Below are 21466 nucleotides of genomic sequence, written 5' to 3'. Positions count from 1 at the left end.
TGTCATAGCTGTCTTTTGCTGACATACGCGTCTATGCAATTGCAGGAAAAGCTTAGAACAAAGACCCTTCAGGATTTCCTGGGCCAAGCTGGCAGAAGGGACTCAGCTTCTAAATTTCAATACCTATATTTAGGACATCCAAAACATAGTAAAGAGGGGAGCTGCTGTCTGCTTTCCCTCTTCTCATCACTCTGCACAAAACCATCAACAAAAAAGGGCTACAGAAAATTAATCAATCACAAATATCCATAAGGTCCTGCAGAAATATCATTTTCTTCCAGTAAAATAAATGAGGCTCATATTTTTAAGTGTTTCAATAATTTTGTATAGTAAAGAACTTCACAGACACTAACTAATCCTGGAAGTGGAGTCTTATTGTTTAAATTTTTAAAGAAGGTTTTAAGAGAAACTTAGACATGTTTGAGAGATATAATTAATAAAATTAATTGGTGCATTTAATTGCATAATCAAAGTGAGCGTGGTAATTGGATAACAATGTTAGCTGGATATTCTCCTATTACAGCTGATCATATTAGTTCTTACCAGTCTGTTCGCACTGCAAAAAGTACATGCTCAGCTGCAGATCTTTCTGGAGGGTTCTTTTTCTGGACTGCTTACTGAAAGAAGTCAAAGTCCAAATGAATCCTGAATTGCATGATGATAAGTTTCCTGATTGACTTGCAGAGCAACCAATCAAGAAAAAAACAAACCAACCAACCCAACTGAAGCCCCAAAGCTTTTGTAATTACGGTGTTGGAAGCAAGAGAGAAATTGTCAGACAAAGTGGCTGATAAAACACGTAAAAGAATGGGAAAATAACTGCAGAATGGAGGAACTGAGTATAATTTTCCTGCTTTCTTCCTGCTACAAATTCTGTTTTTCTTAATATAGGTGAATAGTGTTACAATTGTTGCTATATATGCAGTAGTAAAAACTACACCCTTTAGAAGAACATTTTCTCACACTGCATCATTCCTGATTACAAAACAAATATGCAAATAAAACTCAACCACAAGGCATAATTTAAATTGCAACAATGAACTGGTTCTTCTCATGCAGAAGACAGTGCAGAGCAGCTTTCCAGCAGAACCCGGGATAAGCAGGATGAAAAGAAGACGCCATGATCTGGCAAGTGAACCCAGCTGAGCAGAATACCAATCTTTGTGTCACCCTGAGCACGGAGCATTCCTGAGTCAGGCATACAAGGAGTGCCTGCCGGTGCTCAGCGCTTGCCAGCGCTGAACACGTGCAGGGCAAAACATCAGCACGAGTCCTGCCAAAGCCAAGGGTGCCCTGTAGACATCTGAATCCCCTCAAGGACAGGCAAAGGTAGACATTCCCAAAGATGGGAGCTCAATTCCAGAGCTACCTCGTTTGTTGAAATGCATCTGCAGTATGAACTCGTTTTCTCTGCCAGGAGGCAGGGAGCTGCCTGTTACCTCATAAATTTAATTGAAAACCAGAGCACATTCTTCTACACTGCAGCACATGGACCAGTCCCACCACAAGCTGACCCAAGAATTCCTGGGAAAAATTTAACAGGTTTCTCTTACAACATTCTGACCCCTTCACTCACTTTGCTTTTGAATATTTACTCTAAAAAAAAATAAAGCATCTTAATAGAAAGTTATTTCTAAGGTACTTAATTTAGGAAGTTCACACAACAAGTGGAAAAAAATAAACATATTCAGGAGGCAAGATTCTAGACTATGTTAGGGAAGCTCAGTTTCTTTCACCTGGAGAGAAACATCTCCCACCACCAAATAAAAAGTGCACTATGTGGTATTTATTCTGCTCCACCATCACAATTCTGTGCCTTTCCAGTGCGATACTGTCAAGAGAAGGATCAGCTTAACAAAGCCCAGCTGCCAAGACAGGAGGAGTGTGCATGCAGAACTCCAAGCTGATGCTTTTCTGCCAGGGCTGCTGCAATAAATTCAACCCACTTGCACCAAGATACAAAAAGAATAGTATCACACCCTGAAAAACAGAGTAATAGGTTTTAATTAACATATCATCTAACAAACACATCTGTTTTATTCGATTACCAAACACAACAATTCTGTTCTAATTCTACTTGAGGTCTTCAGACTCCTCCTTCTAAAGCCTGCAAATTTTCTAGATATTGGGTGACAGCCTCTATCTCTGCAAACTCCAGTAATCTGTTGATTAGCTTATCCAGTGCTTCTTTCCCACTTAGAATTTCCTGTGAAAAAAAAGCAGAAAAAAGCATTACTGACTGTTCTTCAGCATTATTCTGAAACACCAACTACTCAAACCCCTGAAATGCACTTTGCCTGCAATCCCTCCACTTGCTCATCCTTGCAGATCCCTCCTATGTGAAAGCAGCAGTGGTGGACAGCAGCAGGACATCAGCTGCCTGCCTGTGCAAGGCACATGGATTCTGGCAGCAACAAAAGCAGCTACTGCCTTGGTTTCACGTAACCCATGCACCTACATGAAAATTCCCTGCAAGAACAATCAAGGATTGAAGAACCTCATTCAAATAGTGTTGGCCACGGCAAGAATGAGATTGTTTTGCAAGCAAAGCTCAACTAACTTTTGTCAGGCACTTTATGGTTCCAGTTTCACTCAAGAAAGATCCGAACACTAAGGAACTGGCTAACAAAAGCCACTTTTATGCAATCAAGGAACTATTTCCTCTGCCATTAACCATGAACCATTCCATATTCATGTATGCCCTGCACTCTCTGGAGGACACCTGTGGGTACAGTTTGAAAAGTGTTCCTCCTTATGCAACAGCATTTAAAGCAAACTGGATACCTAAGCCAAAATATTGAGGGATCACCCTAAACTTTGTTTTTAATAAATTAATTTTTTTTAAATCCATTATTACGGGGTTTTTTTTTTTTCCCCATTGTAAAAAAAAAAACCCCAGTAAACAGAATAATAGAATGGCCTGGGTTGGAAGGTGCAGAAAAGATCACCCAGTTCCAAGCCCCCTCTGCTATGGGAAGGGACACCTTTCACTAGACCAGGCTGGTCAAAGCCCCATCCAACTTAGTCTTGAACACTTCCAGAGATGAGGTACCCACAGCTTCACTGGGCAACCTGCTCCAGTCTCTCCACCCTCACAGTAAAGATATTTTCCTAATATCTAATCTAAACATACCTTATTTTACTTTGAAGCCATTCCCCCTTGTCCTGTCACTACATGCTCTTGTAAAAATCTCTCTCTTTCTTGTAGGCTCCCTTTGAGCACTGGAAGGCTGCAATTAGGTCACCCCAAAGCTTTCTCTTTTCCAGGTTGAACAATCAGTAAGATTCAAGCCATATGTAGATATTTAATCAGACACAAGATCTCAGATAATCTTAAAATGAAAACATTCCAGTTTCAGTTTCTTTTAACTGTGGCCTGTGATGCAAACATAAAAGATTTTCTCATTCTTTACTCCAGCATTAGGAGGAGAAAATAATGGCCTAACAAAAATAAAAAGTCCTTCCTGTCAGGTTTTTGGTTTGGATATACTATGCTTCAAGAATCTCAAATGTCACTTGCCCAGTTTGGCCAAAGGACTCATGGATCTCATTAAGGACTACATGCTTGGTCACTTTCCACTCACATGGTAGGAGAAAAACACACAGAGAAGTAGCCAGTGAGCTACAGCCTGTGCCACTAATCTCAAAGACTACAAGAAGAAAGGAAAGAAAGTTTAAGCTTTCTAAATCTAGTGTTCTGTCAGAGCACAACTGGCTACTTTCTTCATATACAGACATCTATATCTTAAGTTGTACTCACTAAGTTAGTTTTTTCTTTTTATGGTAAATATGAGTATCTAAATATTCTCATGAGCAGCCCTTACCTTGATATTGCGTGCATCATATGAGATCCTGTGGTCAGTCACTCTGTCCTGGGTGAAGTTGTAAGTACGAATCCTCTCTGACTGGGCTCTTGTTCCCAACTGCAGCAAAGCAGGAAAAAACAAAATCTGTTGTGTTTAAAAAAAACCAAATAGTTCTCTAGAACAGAATAAAATAAAATAAAAAAAATATTAAAATAAATTAAATAGACTGTAAAGGATCAGTCTGTTCCAACTACCAACCTAGTGGTCCACTGGCTTGGCATTACTGAACTGCACTGTCTGTGAGTCTCTATCACAAACCAAGTTTCTACATCCTCCAGCACATTTCTGTTCCCCCTCTGCAGCTGAAAGAACCACACAGCTTTCAGAGGCCGTGTAAGGTACCAAAGTCCTTACTTCAAAAAATATACAAGTGGCGTTTTCTGGGGGGAAAGAGGGTTGTAGTTTCCACACAAAATAATGAAAATAGGCTCCATTAATAATGGAAGCAGCACAGTCAATGTGTGGCTGTCGGAAATTAGCACCAAAAGAGATTTAGAGTAAGAAGTGAAGTTACCCTCTAGTGGTGAAGTGTGAGAGTGCAAATAACAATTTTAACTTGAAGCAGAAACCCAAATGTAGCACTGTTGGGATTAAACACCTCACCAAACACTGTGGTCTCCACTAAAATGGAAAATTAAATGCTAAAAAATGCTCAGAGAAATAAATAGGTGTCTGTTTAAGTGGGCTTTGGTGAAAATTTCATCTGCATTCAACATGTGTATTTTAGAACATGGAATTTCTTGAATAAATTCCAAAGCATTAGGAAAATTCCACACTAGTTTCACTAGACCAGGCTGGTCAAAGCCCCATCCAACTTAGTCTTGAACACTTCCAGAGATGAGGTACCCACAGCTTCACTGGGCAACCTGCTCCAGTCTCTCCACCCTCACAGTAAAGACATTTTCCTAATATCTAATCTAAACATACCTTATTTTTAAATAAATATAAATAAAAATATAAATATAAATATAAATATATTTTATGCAGCTTTGAAGGCTCTCAAACTGAAATTAGTAACAAAAGATAAATGGCTCACTGCTTACAAAGATGGGGTTAATAATCTGCAGGGACAATACAGTTAAATGCAACCTGAAATAAGTGACTAAATAGCTGAGCTGGAAAATGTGGAGTCATTCTCTACTTCTGAAGCATTTTTATTCCAATAGATCACTGTTGAAGTTTGAACCACAAATGGGAAAATACTCAAAGAATGGGAAAAGAATGGCAGGACATTTCAAGCGAAAAGCACACTTTGCAGCCTAACTTGAGGTAACTCTTCTGCAAACTGTTTCTTCCTCAAAAGGTTACCTAAACTGTATCAAATACGCTGCTACTTAATTGCATAGTGGCAGAATGCTCATTTACTTGTTTCTCTTAAAACCTCCGTATGGCCTTAAAATAGTCTCCTTTAGAAACTTCTGAGAATTCCTGATCCTAGTTTCCATTGAACGTAAGTTCCTATTGATGCGTAACTTGCGCAACTCTGGCCTTAATGGGGGCATTCAGTACACGAGGTTGAATTTTCCCTTTTGAAAAATTTCAGCCAGTCTTTTGACCCTTCTTTCCAGCCACAATTGATGTCTCTCTTCATTGCATGAGAAGTCTACAATACCATTGCACTGGGGTAAGTAAAGGCAGACTTACCATTTTGAAGGACAAGATTCTCCTCCCTTGTAAGCACCCCTAGTTTAGACACACACTCTCACTTGCTCTGTCCCCTCACCCAAAGAGATGAGAAACAAATCTACAACACAGATCTCAGCTTGCCTCACCTGCAGCTTCCTGGCGCTCTGCTCCTGACTGAGCTGCTTTTCAAGCACCTGCTGGTAGAGCTTCGCTCTCAGTGTCCGCAGGGCGATCTCCTTGTTCAGCTGCTGCGACCGCTCCTGCTGGCACTCCACTGCCAGCCCTGCAGAGAGGCACCCCAGAGCCCATCAGGGCAGAGAACAAACAAGCTGAATTCATTCTGACACATTAGGCACTACTGGAGTGCTGGTCTGTAAGGCCTCACACACTGGCCAGAACGATTAGTGCGTTTTTAAACTTGTCACAGCTGCACCGGGGGGGGTTTTGTTCTGTGCTACAGAAAAGTCAGGAATATTTTAAAATTTCATTAAGCAATCAAGTTTCTGACATTGTCATAAGAAACTGGGCTCACTCCAATTAGCTGTCACATGTTAAAAATGCAATTTGAACAGTCTACAAGAGCATGTTTAAAAGAGTGTAACACAAGTTTTTAAAATCTTAGTCCAGATAAGCTCTTGGAGACTGGAAAATTCATTATTCTAGGAGAAAGGGGTGCCTAATCAACACTGGTGAGTCTTGAACTTAATTATGAAAAAATAGATAAAACAAAATAAAGGTCTTAAAAATAAATGTGTAACTTCTCATTTCATTTCTGAAAGAAAAAGGCATATAGGGAACAGCTGTTTTCAGGTCAATTTCCTGTGCCTAAAGTCATTCTGCATCTTACGGAGAGAAGCTCACTGAGTTTCAATAAAACAAATCCCAAAAAAGACAGAGTGGTCCTTCCATCAATATACATTTTCCTTTCTATCCAACGTATGATAGCATTATCTAGTATTGAATGAAGATCTTCAAGCCTTCTTTTTAATCAGTCATGTAACTACACAGATTCCAGCTAGGCTAAGCATGCCCTTGCTTGCCAGTGGCAATTACTCCTGAAGGTACAGAGCACACAGTGCAAATTATTTACATCTTTTACCCCATCCCTGTCACACTCCATTTGTTCTTTCATCCTTCAAAGACAGTGTATTCATGAAAAACCTCCCTCTGAAGACAGAACTGGCATAATCACTGTGCCCCTGGTACACAGCTCCTTTCTCACACTGCCTGGCTACAAGAGGGACAGAAACAGAAGGGGCTACTTGTCTTTTTTTTTGGTATAAGTCCCAGCCCTGCCAGAGGCAACCTGCAGGATCACAAGCTTCCTTTTCAAGATACAGAGTCAGTGTGATTAAAAGTGCAAAGTACGGCCAGACTTACCTGTAGGAAGGTGCACAATCCTCACAGCACTGTCAGTTTTGTTAACGTGTTGCCCTCCTGCTCCTTTGGCTCTGAACGTATCTATACGCAAATCTTTGGGATCCACTTTAACATCAACCTAAAATCAAAGAAAATTACTACTTTCTACTCATTCTAAAAATATTTGGATGTCACTGACAGTGAGCATTAATAAGAAATCACTTCTCAAAAATTGCTCCTTTACAACTGTTCCTAAGTAACAATCATATTCATTATAATTTAAAAAATGCAGTATCAAATATCTCTGAAAAGCAAATGATGCCTTAAAGATTTCACTTAGTTTTTCAAATTCTTACTCCAGGTGCTTCACAAAACAAGGTATGTGTATGTGTCAAACAAAATACAATCACTGTTTGCAAAACCATTAGCTTTGGGAGAGAGGCTAAGAAATAAGCAAATATTTAAAAACCACATCTAAACAGCAGTGCAAGGATGTTGTTCATGAGTCAAGCCTGAATGATTCTTCCAACAGTACTTGGAATCATATGAGGAGAAAACAGGCATATCCAGATCTATTCAAGTAAGGACTGCCACCCTGGAAACAGGAGTCCATGATGACCTGGACCATAGTTTGAGCTCAGTGGATGGGAAAGGAACACTCAGATCTGACCAATGTTGCAAGTAAAGTATAATGAAGAAGCAGGAGAAAGTGCAGGAAAACCCTACAGGATCTGGTTTTGTTTATTTTTTTGTGTAAATTGGTCTAAGTGAGAACTGTTCATATCAGTGAGATCTCAGACAGACTAGCCAACACATTCAAAGGAGACTGTCCTTGATTTACCAGAGAAGGGCACCAATAATTTACATTAAACAAAAAAAAATCAAAAGGATGTACAGAATCCCATCACTATGCAACAATGAGTATTTTCTTGGATATATTCTGTGTCTTAGTATGTGATGTAATTTAAAATTGGCTTACTCATAGCAGTGAGCGTTGTTGGGGCTGGAACACTTAAAGAAATGATCACCCACTTACATGCCATTTCAGGCAACAGCAAATCTCTGCAAAGTTGCTTCTGATGATCCATTTATACACGTAAGGTACAGAGCCAAGGACTATCACCTCCCAGAGTCAAAGCCCTTGTGTTTCATTTGCTGGGACTTGCATGAAGCACTTGGTTATCAGTGAAATCCCCAAAACAGTAACATGGTTTTAAATAACACCTACTCCAATGCCAAAATGGGTGAGCAGGGTTCACCTTACCAAACCAATGAACAGTTTACCTCCTCTGGCTGAGGGAGGACAATGACTGACATTGTCCCAGTGTGAATACGCTGCATTCTTGATGACATGCCCGTCTCAGGGATTCGCTGGACTCGGTGAGTCCCTCCTTCATATTTCAGATGCCTGTAGACATTCTCTCCTGAAATATGAGCAGCAGCATGATGCAAGCCTCCTGGAGAGACAAATAGTGTGTGACAAATACAGCAGAGAAACTGTATTCCATTGTCTTGGAATCTCTGAAGAACTGCTGTACCTATCTCAGCCGGTGTATAGTTCACAATGTCAAAGGTCCAACGTTTGTAGTCGGCATAGCTCTGGTACATGTCAAACATTTCTTTAGTGAACTGTTGGCAGATGTCCCCTAAAAATTACAAGGCATTACCACATAAACAGCACTTTTTAGATTTATCTGCAACTCTAACCCCAGTCATTAGGCAGGTTAATGCTCATCTTTAGAAAGTATTACTTTATGCCAGTAAAGTATAAAAAAAGCTTTAAGAATAAACCATAAGAGGTTTAATGGAGTTGGATGGAGGTTGGAAGTAATCTTCACGGCAGGGGCTTTGCTGACCTCCAGTTGTTCTGCCAGCTGTCACTTCTAATATGACAGGACTTCTATCATATTTTTCCTTTGGCACTAGAAGCTGGAAAAGCTGGGAAAAAAAAAAAAAGAATGCCATTATCTCTGTCATGACCCTGAATCTTCTCTTAATCAAATTTACAGCCAAACTTCACAATTGCCACAGCCTGAGCACACACAACCACTGCCTTCCTTTGACAAGCTAGTTAAGTAGGACTAAAAGCTGTCCAATGACCATTGCAACTCAGTGCAGTCAGTGTGGAAATGCAACTTGCTAGTGCATCCACATGAAAGTGAACTGAAAGTCCAGTCCTGCCAAGTCAGGTGACAGGTCACCATCCCAGCCCCAGCTACCTATGAAGACAAAGTTATTAACTAACCCAGCCAATTTTTAGATTAATCTTATTTTTCAGAAAGTCACATTTCATATTATTTCAGTCTGAGTATAGAAATGAGCCCAAACACAGTGGTCTCCACTGAATTGTTTCAACTTCTTTGCATTTATTTTCCCCACTCATGGGATGCTGTCAGCTGAAGAGAAAATGAAGGACTGCAAGTTCCAATCAGAAATCCCTCAAGAGTGCATGGTCCACTGCCACAAACAGTTACTAGGATGTTATGCCAAATCTCAGTAGCACAGACTCACCACTTTTTTAATCCCTTTCAGCCTTTGAAGATAGACAAGCAAGCAAGAGAAATTACTCAATCATCTCCTAAGACACAATTGTCACTAAGAAGCTTATTAATAATTAATGTTGCCACTTCTTTTCAGGGAGAATACAGAAGCTGGACTTCTGTTTCATTAAATTCAAGTGTCAGAATCTACTAGTAAGATCATAGAGGAAAGGCTTTCTGACATCTTTATTTACAAAGCTGTAAAATTTTACCTCAGGCTCACCTTTCTACACAACATGTTCATTTTTTTATCCAGGCTTTCCTTCTCTTCTAAGGCAAGCTCTAGAAGTTGTTTCTCATCTCTGCTGTCTAGTTCTAAATTCGAACAAGAGGAATACATGTTAGCCAATCTCACCTAGAGCAAATTATAACACAGCTGTCGAAAGACATGCACTGCAGAACAGAAAAGCTTGTAGTGTTTTGCCAGCATAAAATACTCAAATAAGAGCAGCCCAAGCTAGGATGCACATTGCTAACTCAATGACCGTATTTTCCAGGTGTGCTAGAAGGAGCAGCAGATATTTTACCTGTGATTAGACTGCCCCATCCCACATTTTAGAGCTTACTAACAAACTACGACACATTCTCAGGTAAAGCTCACAGAAGCTCCAAGCCTTTTCTGCTATGGAGGCTCCAGCTCACAGCAACAAAAAACATTGATCAGTCAGTATAATAGATTATACACTAAATAGAAACTTGGAAGACAGTTGGAGTCAAGTGGAAAACCTGTCACTGCTAAAACAGGGAACCCCCTCCCCTTTTCATCTTACTGTCCACTTTTCTACTCACTGAAATTAAAAAGCAAGTCTGATTGAATAAGCACACATTTTTACCATGCCAAGTTGAACTAGATTTAAATTACAACTGGACAATTACCAACACAAATGAGGAGGGAATGGCTGAAGCCAGCTTTGAGCAGCTGCGAGTAACAATGAGGGAACAAAGCAACAAAGAAAAGGTGAAAACCTTCTGCCTCGTGGCCAGCATGGAAACCATAGGTTTGTCTCAGATGCAGCATAAAACTGGACTCTCAACTACTTCTAGCTGGTCCAAAAAGTATTGATCAGTCAGATAAACAGTATCAAATTAACTACTGTCAACAGTGCTGAGAGATGGTCTGGTGGTGACCAGTGAGCTTAAGGTTCAAAGGATTGGTATCCCATTCCTACCTCCCTTCAAAACAGAATTCACTTAACCTACCTTGTGACTCACATCACCAGAGGGAAACTGGGAAATATTTTTCTGCTTCACTAAGCGTTGCAAATATAAAATCCTACATCAATTGTCAGGAATTCAGGTAGTAGAGAGAAGAGGGTCAGTCAGGGAGCTAAGTGGAAAACACTGAATAGCCAAAGGAAGGGGACATCTGCGTTTTAACTTGGCCACAGGATAAACGGTACAGACAGAATAATGTGGCTCTATTTAATTAATTTTCTGTAATTTTTTACCATTCTTTTCTCTTCTTTCAACTAGACCTCACACCATCCCTCCACATCATAATTTATGGAATTAGAAGAAGTCTTCATTATATTCATTTGATTCAAAAACAGCCTTTCTAAGTTGAAATATTAATTTTCCAGAGTTTTCTTAATATTTTTAAATTATTTCAAGAGTATTTATCTTTCAGCATTAAATTTTTGTACCTTGTCTCCTTCACTCGTTTTCCTCTTTTCTCCAGTGAAGAGAATTAGAGAGGGTTGAGGATTAAAACATTTTAAATAACAATTTTTTTTCCAAAAGCACAAACATAATTTTATTTTTAAAACTAAAGTATACAAATGTTTTCTGCCTGTCTAAATAAGTTACATTTACATCTTTATTATGTCTCTTACTGTTTTGTCCACACCCCTTGTCTCTCTCTCTGAAAAGCACCATGAACTTTTGTCCTCCTCCGTTTACACTGCTGGGTACTGATTTCTCCTGTCCTTTGATTTTTCCCTCCTTCACTGCTTTAATGCACACCCCATTCTCTGCAGGTCACTGTTTCCCTCTCTTGGCTTAATACTTACCACTGTAGCAGCATGGATGCCATTTTTTCCTTCCTACTGTGTGCACCTCCTCACACCTGTAACAGTACTGGGTTTTTTTCCCAATTGTTGCACCATTACTTATTTTGTAAATTCTTTTATATATTCACTGTGTACTTTCTTATTCCTAAATAATACAAAAACCAGTGACAATTTTTCATTATTTTTTACCACAACTTCTACTGTAGCAGACCATTGAAAAACAGCAGCTTCTTAAACAACCATCATTCTTTATTCCTTAAAGGACTCCCCAAATATTTTCAAAGAAATATTAGCTTTTGCCATTTAAATTGGAAGCTGACAACTCAGAGCCTAATGGAAGTTCATGTCATTTGCTCAATAAATATCACTGAACTGGTCAGGTGGAATCCCATTTTAAATAACACAGCTGAGGTCTGCATCTATCAAAGGTTTTAGCCTCGCTAATTTTTTTCTTCTGTTCGAACTGCTCTCAGTTCAACCAAAAAATAACCTCAAAATGAATGCTTTCCAACTATTTCTGTTAGATGGATATTCCTGAGGTTCCAGACAATCCCTACTCCCCCAAAATTACCATATTAAGACCCCAAACTAAAGTGAGGTGAGATGAAAAACAGAAGGATGTGACTGGATGCAGAAAGCCCTTGCAGCACACAAGCTCCTGGGAGCAGGGAGGACCAGGGAGTGTTCCATGGCTGGCTGAACTTACTCACAAGCTTTCCTCAAAGGCTGGGCAATGACATTTATCACAAGCACAGCTGCTCTTCTGAAGCAATCAAGTAGATGTGTTTTCCTTTACCTGCGCACATTGCTTCTAACTCCTGAACTTCTCCTTCAGCCTCTTTGATTTCTTGAAACGCAGATGCAATGGGGGACAGATCAGCACATCTTCTCCTCAGGGCTCTTTGCTCAAAGTCATTTAATGAGTGTGCACTTAACTGATGACTAACCTGCTGGTATTCCTTGCTGAGAGACTCCAGATACTTCTGCACAGCCTCATGCTTCCACAAAGCTTGAGAATCCTGATGGTTTTTTCTGTGCCAACTGTTAAAAGACAGAGTGAATCTAGCTGTGTCCAATAAAGGTTTTGGCCTCCAAAATCCATGGTTGTGCAGTCCCACCATGCAGCCTATCTTCTTTGCAACAGGAGGGAGAAGACAGCTGTCAAGTTGGCTGTGACAGCAGCAATTGGCAAGCAGGCTCTTGAAAAGGCAGACCTTTCGGAAAGGCTTCATTTTGTTTCTTATTTTTTCACCACCTGAAATTAAAAGTTCACAGTACATTGGCCAGTGTTGTTATCTGGAAAAAGAAAGCATTCTAGTTAAAAAACCCCACAACAAACAAACACAAGGACATTATCAAGCCCATATCCTGGTTTGAGTACACTGACACAAATGCAACTGTCATCGACAAAACTATTCCTGTTTTAGTCCCAGTTTAAACCAGAAGCTCTTATCACTACCATTGTACTGACTGATGGTTGTAAAAAGTCTTTTCTCCCCCCTCCCCAAACAGTTTATTTATACTATGGAAAAGCTCCTGTGGATGAGGCTTTACTGACAATAGCTTCATTTTGCCGTATGTCTCATCAGAAAAATCCAACCATTTCATGCCTTACTGATGAAAGAAAAATGTTGCTGAGAAGACAAATCAATACTAGAGGTAAAGAATTCCATACAGAGAATGTAAGAAATGTCCAGAATTATGTGCCAAATTATATCCACTACCATAAAAGGAGGACATTAGTAGATGACCACACAATAGATCAGTCAATAGGACTGCAACATAAAAGGAGGACATTAGTAGATGACCACACAACAGATCAGTCAATAGGACTGCAATGCACTTACAAAAAAATCACTCACTCATACATGAAGAAGACAGGAGAAGTTCTTTATGTGCTTTATGTCCCCTGCAAACTCCTTACTGTGATATATTTACACTTAAACAACGTAATATTTTCCATCCAAAAAGTGAGTAAGAAGCAGGTACTCTGAAATACAACTCCTGTATTTTTCTGAGACATTTGGCCTACAGTTTTAGACAACCCAGGCTCCCCTTAGCATTACTGCTGCTCTATGAAAGATCATTTCCTCTTCTATCATCAACATTGCAAACTCTGTTATGAATTACTATTGTGCTCTAAAATTTTATATTGGAGTGCAAGATTCTACCAGGAAGACAACATTGAGATCACGCCTATTCTAGGGCTACTCACACAGAAAAGGTTTAACATGCAAAGAAGCATTCCTAGTAACCCTGCCAGTGCCACGATCCCATCTGCCCACTGATTTCTACAAAAAGTGGATTCTGAGAAAATAAGAGCATGAACCTTTTTGCAACAAGATCTCCTGGAAACACACATTTCAGTTTCCTGAAAAAATTATTTTTTACTCACCAGTGACAAGACCTTCTGTGCATCTTCATGCATTTTACGAACAAATTACTTTGACACTCTAACTACTCAACTCACCCGTTATTCTCACCTATTTACTGTCATGCATTTGTCCATAAAAAAGAAAGAGCAATATGCAGTAGAATCAGAAGTACTGCATCTTGTCTGAATGCTTGTTTTACTACCTACAGAAGGAGGCAAGGACCTTTATTCTACTTCTGTACCCTCCCCAGATTCCCCAGCCAGCAGCTGCTATCAAATCCACAGCAGCAACTTCAAGACTGCTTTAATATACAGAAAGCAAATTATACCCCTCCTGGATTGCTATAGTGACTAAAACCAGTTGCAGCAGAGAGATCCTCTTCCCTTCAACAGGAACACAGCAAAAGGCACAAATCAGGCTCAACATCTATGATCCTGGATTTAGGCATAAGTGGACTCAGTGCCAAAAGACCTAATTCTGCTGATGAATATGGACTTGCTCCAAGATCAGCATGGCCCACTTTTGTTTGGCTAAGTGCTGATCATCATCAACTCAATTTTAAATCATTAATGTTATATTTTATTCCAATTAATTCATTAAACATATTAATTACAACCATCTAGCTAACTTTTACTGGTGTAGTTAAGAAGCAATGTACTCAAATAATTACACATTTGCTGTACTGCTTTGCCTGAGCTCTCAGAAATAAGATTCTTGGGTTTAAAAAAAAAAAAAAAAGAAAAAAAAAAGAGTAATGAATTAACACAGACCTTCAAGGAAGTCAGAAGCTTCAAAATAATTTTGCTATGTTAAATAAAAAAGGTATCTCCTTCTCAGAATAGGGCTGCCACACCTTATTTGCATAAACAGACATATAACTTTTACAGAGCTATAAGCATTAAATGACCTATTAATTGATCTCCAAACCAGATTTTAGTAACTTTTAAGTGTGATTAAAATTACCTCGTGCACACCACAAAACAAAAACCAGTAAGCGAAAGTGACAATTATAATTGTCCAATTAAGATAATATTAAAAAAAATAATAATTTCAAGGCAGGAAAGAACTCTCAATCTTGCGAACTCTTTCAGAGGTTATAAAATGCATTTCTAACAAGCAAGGATGCGACCGGCGCCATGCAGCAGCACTGAGGCACACGGGAACTGGCAGGTGCAGGCAGGAGGAGGCACTCCAGTGCTCAGCGACTGGATCAGGGGCAGCTCGAGCCGCGGGAGCACCTCCCGCACACCTGTGCCTCCCACCACGGCCCCCCAGCAAAGCCCCCGAGAGCCGCACAGGGAGCGCCCCGGCAGCCCGGCCTCGCTGCGGGGCTCACGGGGCAGGGAGAGGCAGGAGCGGGCAGGGAAAGGAGCGGGGAGGGAGAGGCAGGAGCGGGCAGAGGAGGCGGGAGCACCGGCGGGGCGGGGGCTGCGCTGCCCGGCGCGGCTCCGGCACTCACCGTCCGCACGCCCGGACGCCGCTGGGATCCCGGCCCGGCCCGCGGGCCCACGGCAGACGGGAAGTGCAGCGGGCGCACTCCCAGTCCCAGCATGCCTGCGGGAAAACGCGCTTCCCGTCCCCCGCTGCTCGGGCAGCGCCTCGGCCACGCCGGCGGCAAAGGCAGCCTCCGCCCTGCGAATCTGGTTAGTAAAAGATTAATTTCAGAAACATCTGAATAAAATCACATTAAGCGCCACTTTGTGTCAAAGCTCACTATTCAATTCTATTTAAATGAATTATTGCTATTCTACTAAAGGCAAACAAAATAGTAATAAAAATTACCATTCTGATTATGCTAGTCTGCTGCAGCTTCCTCATAAAGTACACTTTCAAACATTCTATGTATGTGGACATTTTGAAAGCTATTATTAAATATTATACCACTACCTCCCTAATTAATTAAAAAAATATTTAAGCAATGGTTTTTTATACCTATAACCACCAAAATACCTTTCTTCCCAGCTACTCTCATTCTACAAAATTAAAAAAAAAAAATAAAAAGGTAAAACTTGTATTTGGCATGTAAAACATGGGCTTTGGTGTGGTATATATTCCAAAAGTCTGAAAACGGGACCAATCAATGGATAGGATTCTGATCAAAGCTCAACACCTGAATGACAACTTGTTTAGGCCTGAGGACAAGTTCTGGCTCTGCTCTGCCTGTGGGTACAGGAGGCAAGGCACACAGATGGAAAACCACTTCCAGAGAACAGGACCCACCCCAGAGTTGGTTCACAGGAAACAGCACCCTGAAATCTTCCCCAGGCCTGAGTCCACATTGATGTGCCATTAGAGATGTCATGAGCCAGACACCATTCCCATTGTATCTCACTCTTCTTCCACTATGACTTTCTGGGGCTCAGTGAAATGAAATAATAAAATTGTACTTGCATTGGTACTCTAAATATGCAACTTGATACTTAAAAATATTGAGAAGGTCCTCTCTGGGAGGACAACCAAGAACCTAATAACTTGAAACTGCAAGTAGACCTCATGCTCCAAAACTGGTTTAAAAAGAAGAAGGTAGGCCAAGAAAAATCAAATCAGCTTATACTCCAGCCAGTAATAGTTCTTGCATTAAATCCTCTGATTAAATATGATCATGTTCAGTTTTTATTATGCCTTGTGGGTGAATGTTTTAACTTAAGTGTGAAAAGAGAGACTCTAACAAAGTCCTGCTCCCCCCTACCAGGCAGCAGAGCACGCAGGGGCAACACAGCCAAGACAAGAGCTGGATTCTGTGCAGCCAGCAGGGCTGCCAGGGACCATCCACCACAGGACCTGTCCATGCATCTCAAACTCAAAACATGGAAGATACACTCTTTCCTTAAGTTCATGGTGTGCTTTTAGACTGCAGCATGGGAACTGAGTGTGAAGGATGTGGAATCTGCTTCTACCCCTCTCACAGCTTGTTTCAATGCCTTAAAGCCTGCATGGCTGAAGCAGCAGCTGCTGATGGAGCTGGTGAGGATAAGGGGTTATGGGGCATGGGCTGTTTGGGGCAGGGTGCCACCACCTTCCTCAGCAGCCCACAGTGACACTGGGTGCAGAAGGGAAGAGTGACAGCAGGAAGACAGCTGGGCTCCGGGGCTTCGGGATACATACAGCGGTCCTGTACTTTAAAACCTGGCACTATTAACCTGCCAATTTAGAAACTGGAGGCAAAAGGATGGCTCATCAGACAGAACAGGCTCCAAGCCTTGCAACATGCTTGGCTTGAAGGCAGCTCCATGCCCACGCAGGGGCCCCTCTTCACCCAGGGGGCCCTAACTGGGTTTAGTGGTGTGCGAGCATCTCCCCGCAACTTCCACAGGAGCAAAGTGACACACCCCGCAAAAATAGCAAACTTGTTACAATGTATGTAACACTTCAATATTGTTCTCCCCTTTCAGCCCAAACCGTTCAGACTTCTGCAATCTTTCTGTTTGAAGGAAAAAATGGTGACAGAATCATACGCGTCTTGAATACAGTCCTGTTTATTAACAAAGCCTGTAGAGAGAGCTTTGTTTTGCCCAGCACAGTGGGATTAAATGACAAGAAGTTTTCTTGACTGCACTCCCAAACCTCACTTTCAGTTGGAGCTCTGCCTTCCCACAAAGCTCATTTCTTTGTTTATTCTCTCCCAGCTAGCCTACAAACGTTTCTTTTATTGCCTCCCTGCTTTCCTTTTCTTGCTGCTTTTAACAGACTTTTAATATGGACACATCTAGATGCAAATTGAACCCCTGCCTCTTACTTGCAATTTGCCTACTTTCAGACAGCATTCTTTCCAGTGTTTGTACTATCAGGAAACAGAGACCTTTAGCTATTAAGAACAGCCTTATTGCTTCAGATCAAAGGTCCACCTAGCACAACATTTGTCTAACCATTCTCCATGATGCATCGGTTTATCATTCAGCCCAGAGGCATAATATGTCTTTTGCCAAGACAGAAACTAGGGTTCCTAGAGTTGAGGCTTCAGCTACTTGTTAGAAGTGCTGAAGACATGCCATGGTCCAAACAGGCTCTGAAAATGATGCTGCAGGGCAAAGCCAAGGCTGCCGTCCCTCTCAGTAATACTCCTGCTTTGTAAAAATTGGATACCCAATGCAGCACTACTACAGCATATAGCAGAAAGAACAGTGAATTGGGTACTGCATGTGGAAAACACATACTATCATCAGTGACCCTGCTGACTGACATCATTAGAAGCATACCAGAACAAAAAAAGTGAGAAATAAACACAATAGAGATATTCCTTATGACAGACCATACATCTAGACAGATTAACAAAACACTGTGGAAACCAACAACCATTCACTAAAAGTGTCCATAACCTGATGGCTCAGCTATAAAGAACCATATCAAAACATATACTTTACATTCTTTTCTATTTTTTTTTTTTCTACTTATTAGTCTACAAGTTATTAGGCTGACATGCAGGTTACTCTCTTCCAAGAAATTGTCTACTGTCTTGTTCCCTCTGTTAGCTGGAAAGGAAAGCAGCTATCATGTCATCAGCTTCGGCAAGGCTTATGTCAAGTCAAGGACATGCTGCTTGGGAACTTCAGTCTCATAGCCATCTGCTCACCGAGCACCAAATAAAATATATTAAGTACACAGACTTTCTAACTGGCTCTTGTTGAGTTTCTGTTTCGCACACACTTGCTTTACTTGGGGATATCGAGCATGTTCATCATCTGCGACTGTAGGTGGGTAGCCATATCATTACAGAACTAAGATACTTTGAAATAAATGCCAAAATATAATTAATATTTTTAAAGGTTAATTATATAAACAGAGATTTTAATTGCAGTCGCCTAGTTTGTTTTCCCCATAAGATGATCTTTTTAATTGGTTGTAACCTTGACAGTTTAACCAATTTTCCTTTTAAGTAATGCCCTGGGCCATGTAATTTTAGCGTTCCTGGTTGTTGGTGGTTTTGTTTTTACGAACGATTTTTGGGAATAACAAGAAAAAAAATAAAAAATAAAAGACCTTAGACCTCCTTCGGTGAAGGAGCCAAGCGATGAAAAAACGCCGCTGTTCTGTGGACGCACGATGGTGTCGGGAAGTTTTACATAACCAACTGCTGAAAATGCCTTAATGCGACGGGGGCCGTCCCCGCTTGCTCAAAGCCTGGCTGCCAAGTTTGCTGTTGTTTCCTTAAATACCAGCCAGGGCACTGCAAGCCCGCAGAGCCTCTCCGAGCCCCGCCGCCGACAGAGGCTGCGCTCCTTCCCAACGCCGCCTCCCACCCAGGCTTACGGGCAGCCTGGCTCTCCGAAGCAGCCGTTTGAGCGCCGGGAGCGGAGCGCTTCAGCCGCCACCCCGGGAATCGCACCGGGAATCACGGAGGGAATCCTCACTCCGTGCCCTGGGGCCGGGCGGGCGGAGGGGGTGTCCGTGAGGGGGAGCGGCACCGCGCCTGCGCCGAGGGGACTCCGGCGGCCATTTTGCAGCGTCAGGCGGGCTGCGAGGCGCCCCGGCAGCTGCGCAGAGGGGCCCGGGGGAGCCGGCGGGGAGGGCGGGCGGCGCAGGGCTATGAGTTAAAGTGCCGCCGCCGCCGCCCCGCCGAGTTCGGGCTTTTCCTCCCCGGCGTTCCCCCCTCCTCCCGTCCCTCGTACCGACAGCCGCCCCTCCCGGGCTGCCCCCACCCCCGCCAGCCGTGCCTGTCCCAGGGCCGCCCGCGCCATGCCGTCCGTTCCGCTGCCGCCCAAGGAGAGCAACCTCTTCAAGCGGATCCTGGTGAGCCACCGGCCCCGCTCCTCTCTCCTTCTCCCGCCGCCGCTTCTCCCTCCTCTTCCCTCTGGCTCGCCGGCCTCGCTCGGTGCCCTCCGGGTCACTTCGCCCGCCGCCGGAGTTGGCCCCGGCTGAGCGCACACGGATGCGGCGGCCGCGCTCGCCGGGGGGAGCCGGGCTGCCGTCGCCTCCTCGCCCCGGTTCGTCCCCGCTTCCTTCCTTCCTTTGTTTGGGGCCCGCCGAGCAGGCCGGGCGAGCCACCCCTGCTCGTGTTGGCGGCCGGGAAGGGCTGGTGTGGCCCCCGGCCGCGGGAGGGCGGGAAGGAGGGAGGGAGCCCGGCAGCCTCCCCAGGCCGCCGAGCGCCTTCCTCCCGCCCGCCGCGGGGACTGCGGGGCGAGCCGGGGCTGCGCCGCCGCTCCCCTCCGCGCTGCGCGGAAGGAGAAGACCTCGAAGCACGGTGCGAGTGGAGCAGTGTTTGCTGTTGCTTGGTTGTTTGCCATCTGCGCTTCATTTCCAGCGAGAGCTTCGGTTTTGGTGTAGGGACCGGGTTAAAAGTAGTTCGCTCGCTCAGCAGTTTTGAGTGTAGTTGAAGACGTGTGGTGGAATGAAGTATCTTGCTTCTGTGTGTCCTTTGGAGGACTTGTCTCAACTCCTTTGTGCTGGGCGAATTCCGCTCTTTGAGACTTAACGGTGCAAGGGACGTTTAGTGTTTGCGAGATAGCTTTGAAGAATGAGCTCGCTTTAGCTGTGAGTTTCTAACTCGATCACTATACTTTATCATGCTAAAACTTTATGGAAAAAAAAAAAGCCTCACTCCTCCTTCCCGAGACAAAAAACCACCACACTCCCCTTTTCTCGAGCTTGTCAGTGTTGATAGCAATGGAGTTCCAGCCTCTACAAAATTGAGGTGTTTTGTTTCATTTTACCACTCTGCAGGCAGAGGACGTCTGTGCAGCACACTAAGTAATCCTGCTGGCAGGCGCATATTTCTTTAGTTCTCTCTGAATTGGTTAGGTAGTTTCAGTGCTTCAGAACCACAGTAGTGGTTCAGACGTAGACATTTGGGCTTCAGGAAGCTGAGCTCAAGCAATGTCAGTAAGCTCCTGTACTCTGTACGGAGCTGGTTTTTTTCAGCAAGTTCTTCAGAGCTGTTTTCTTTTGCGTGCTTTGTGTAGTATACAGGTTTAAAAAAATTACTGGTTCTTAATGGTGATTTGTTGCTTACTGCATGCTTATGGTATGCATCTTAGTAAGTCGTTCTGGCACTCCTCTTTCTCTCGGCTAAAAATAAGTGACTAATATTAGAACAGTTAAGTGATTATTCTTACTAGCAGCAGACAAGTTCACAGTAGCAGCCACTTCTAAAGTTTTTTTCATTGGATTATAGAGTGGCTTTTCTAGAGATCATATTTTAGACAGTGTTTTTTAATATTAAACAGTGGATAAAACTGTTGGAAATTAGTGCTTAGGAGGGATACATGAAACTTCAGTGAAGTTCATGCAGAAATTTACTTGGGTTCTAAAACTTTCATAAGCCTTTAACTGGTGCTGTATAGTGGCCAGTTGCAGTTCCTAAAGTGTTGGTCACAAAATTACTGGCTTGTCTCTTCATATAGTGTGTCTTCTTGAAACTTAATTTCTTAAAATTATTTTCTGACTAGCTCTGACTCTTTGTGGTGCACTTCTTTCTGGAATACTAATGTTGGCATACTACAGATGGAACTCTTTGGTTGCTTGACATGTCTCAGAGTATTTTTGTTTAGTGGTATAGCTTGTGGTGCTAAAGGCTCTTTAATCAAACCAGCTTTTGCTTACTTTGGCACTGCTAGAATATTTTAAATGCCCATAGCACCCCTAGTAATTTCCAAAATTGGGGGCAGGGATTAAGTGGGAGGCTGCATAATAAGACCCTACAAGCATGTAGTGATTTAATCACTTGGAACAGATGCAAGGAAATTATACTCATATAT

The 21466-nt window shown here is 42.4% G+C and overlaps 2 protein-coding genes across 6 annotated transcripts in view; one reads left to right on the top strand and one right to left on the bottom strand.

The window, feature by feature from the left end:
• Positions 1–1986: 1986 nt before the first annotated feature.
• Positions 1987–19611, bottom strand: MTRF1 (mitochondrial translation release factor 1). Of its 4 annotated transcripts, XM_041467098.1 has the most exons (11): positions 19427–19545; positions 15235–15415; positions 12197–12655; positions 9615–9706; positions 8708–8789; positions 8390–8497; positions 8136–8308; positions 6873–6990; positions 5639–5775; positions 3825–3923; positions 1987–2206 (listed from the first exon to the last, which is right to left on the bottom strand). In XM_041467098.1, the coding sequence occupies exons 1-11, from the start codon at positions 19448–19450 to the stop codon at positions 2087–2089; spliced, it is 1593 nt and encodes a 530-aa protein (XP_041323032.1). In that variant the 5' UTR covers positions 19451–19545; the 3' UTR covers positions 1987–2086. The 4 variants fall into 4 exon arrangements, with proteins under 4 accessions (XP_041323032.1, XP_041323034.1, XP_041323033.1 ...); XM_041467100.1 differs by lacking the exon at positions 15235–15415 and having other exon boundaries at positions 19485–19611; XM_041467099.1 differs by lacking the exon at positions 19427–19545 and having other exon boundaries at positions 12197–12696; positions 15235–15310.
• The window catches only part of NAA16 (N-alpha-acetyltransferase 16, NatA auxiliary subunit), a 64070-nt gene continuing 61974 nt past the window's right edge, over positions 19371–21466 (top strand). For both annotated transcript variants that reach the window (XR_005955094.1, XM_041467095.1), the window contains exon 1: positions 19371–19502. Coding sequence is in view for 1 of the 2 variants with exons in the window: in XM_041467095.1 (XP_041323029.1) it covers positions 19449–19502 (54 nt within the window). In the remaining variant the exon portion in view is untranslated. The remainder of the gene's footprint in view (positions 19503–21466) is intronic.

The sequence above is a fragment of the Pyrgilauda ruficollis genome, unplaced genomic scaffold, assembly GCF_017590135.1.
Source record: "Pyrgilauda ruficollis isolate IOZ18807 unplaced genomic scaffold, ASM1759013v1 scaffold20, whole genome shotgun sequence".
NCBI classification, from domain to species: domain Eukaryota; kingdom Metazoa; phylum Chordata; class Aves; order Passeriformes; family Passeridae; genus Pyrgilauda; species Pyrgilauda ruficollis.
Note: the sequence above shows the minus strand (reverse complement) of the source record. Positions and strands in the feature narration are given on the sequence as shown.

Coding starts and splice junctions, on each gene's coding strand:
- MTRF1 (XM_041467098.1), bottom strand. CDS start 19,450: ATGGCGCGGGCGGCCCTGGGACAG. Junction 8,498..8,707: donor AGCTGGCAGAACAACTGGAG/GTCAGCAAAGCC, acceptor TGTAATTTTTAG/GGGACATCTGCCAACAGTTC. Junction 3,924..5,638: donor AGAGCGCCAGGAAGCTGCAG/GTGAGGCAAGCT, acceptor GCTTTGCTGCAG/TTGGGAACAAGAGCCCAGTC.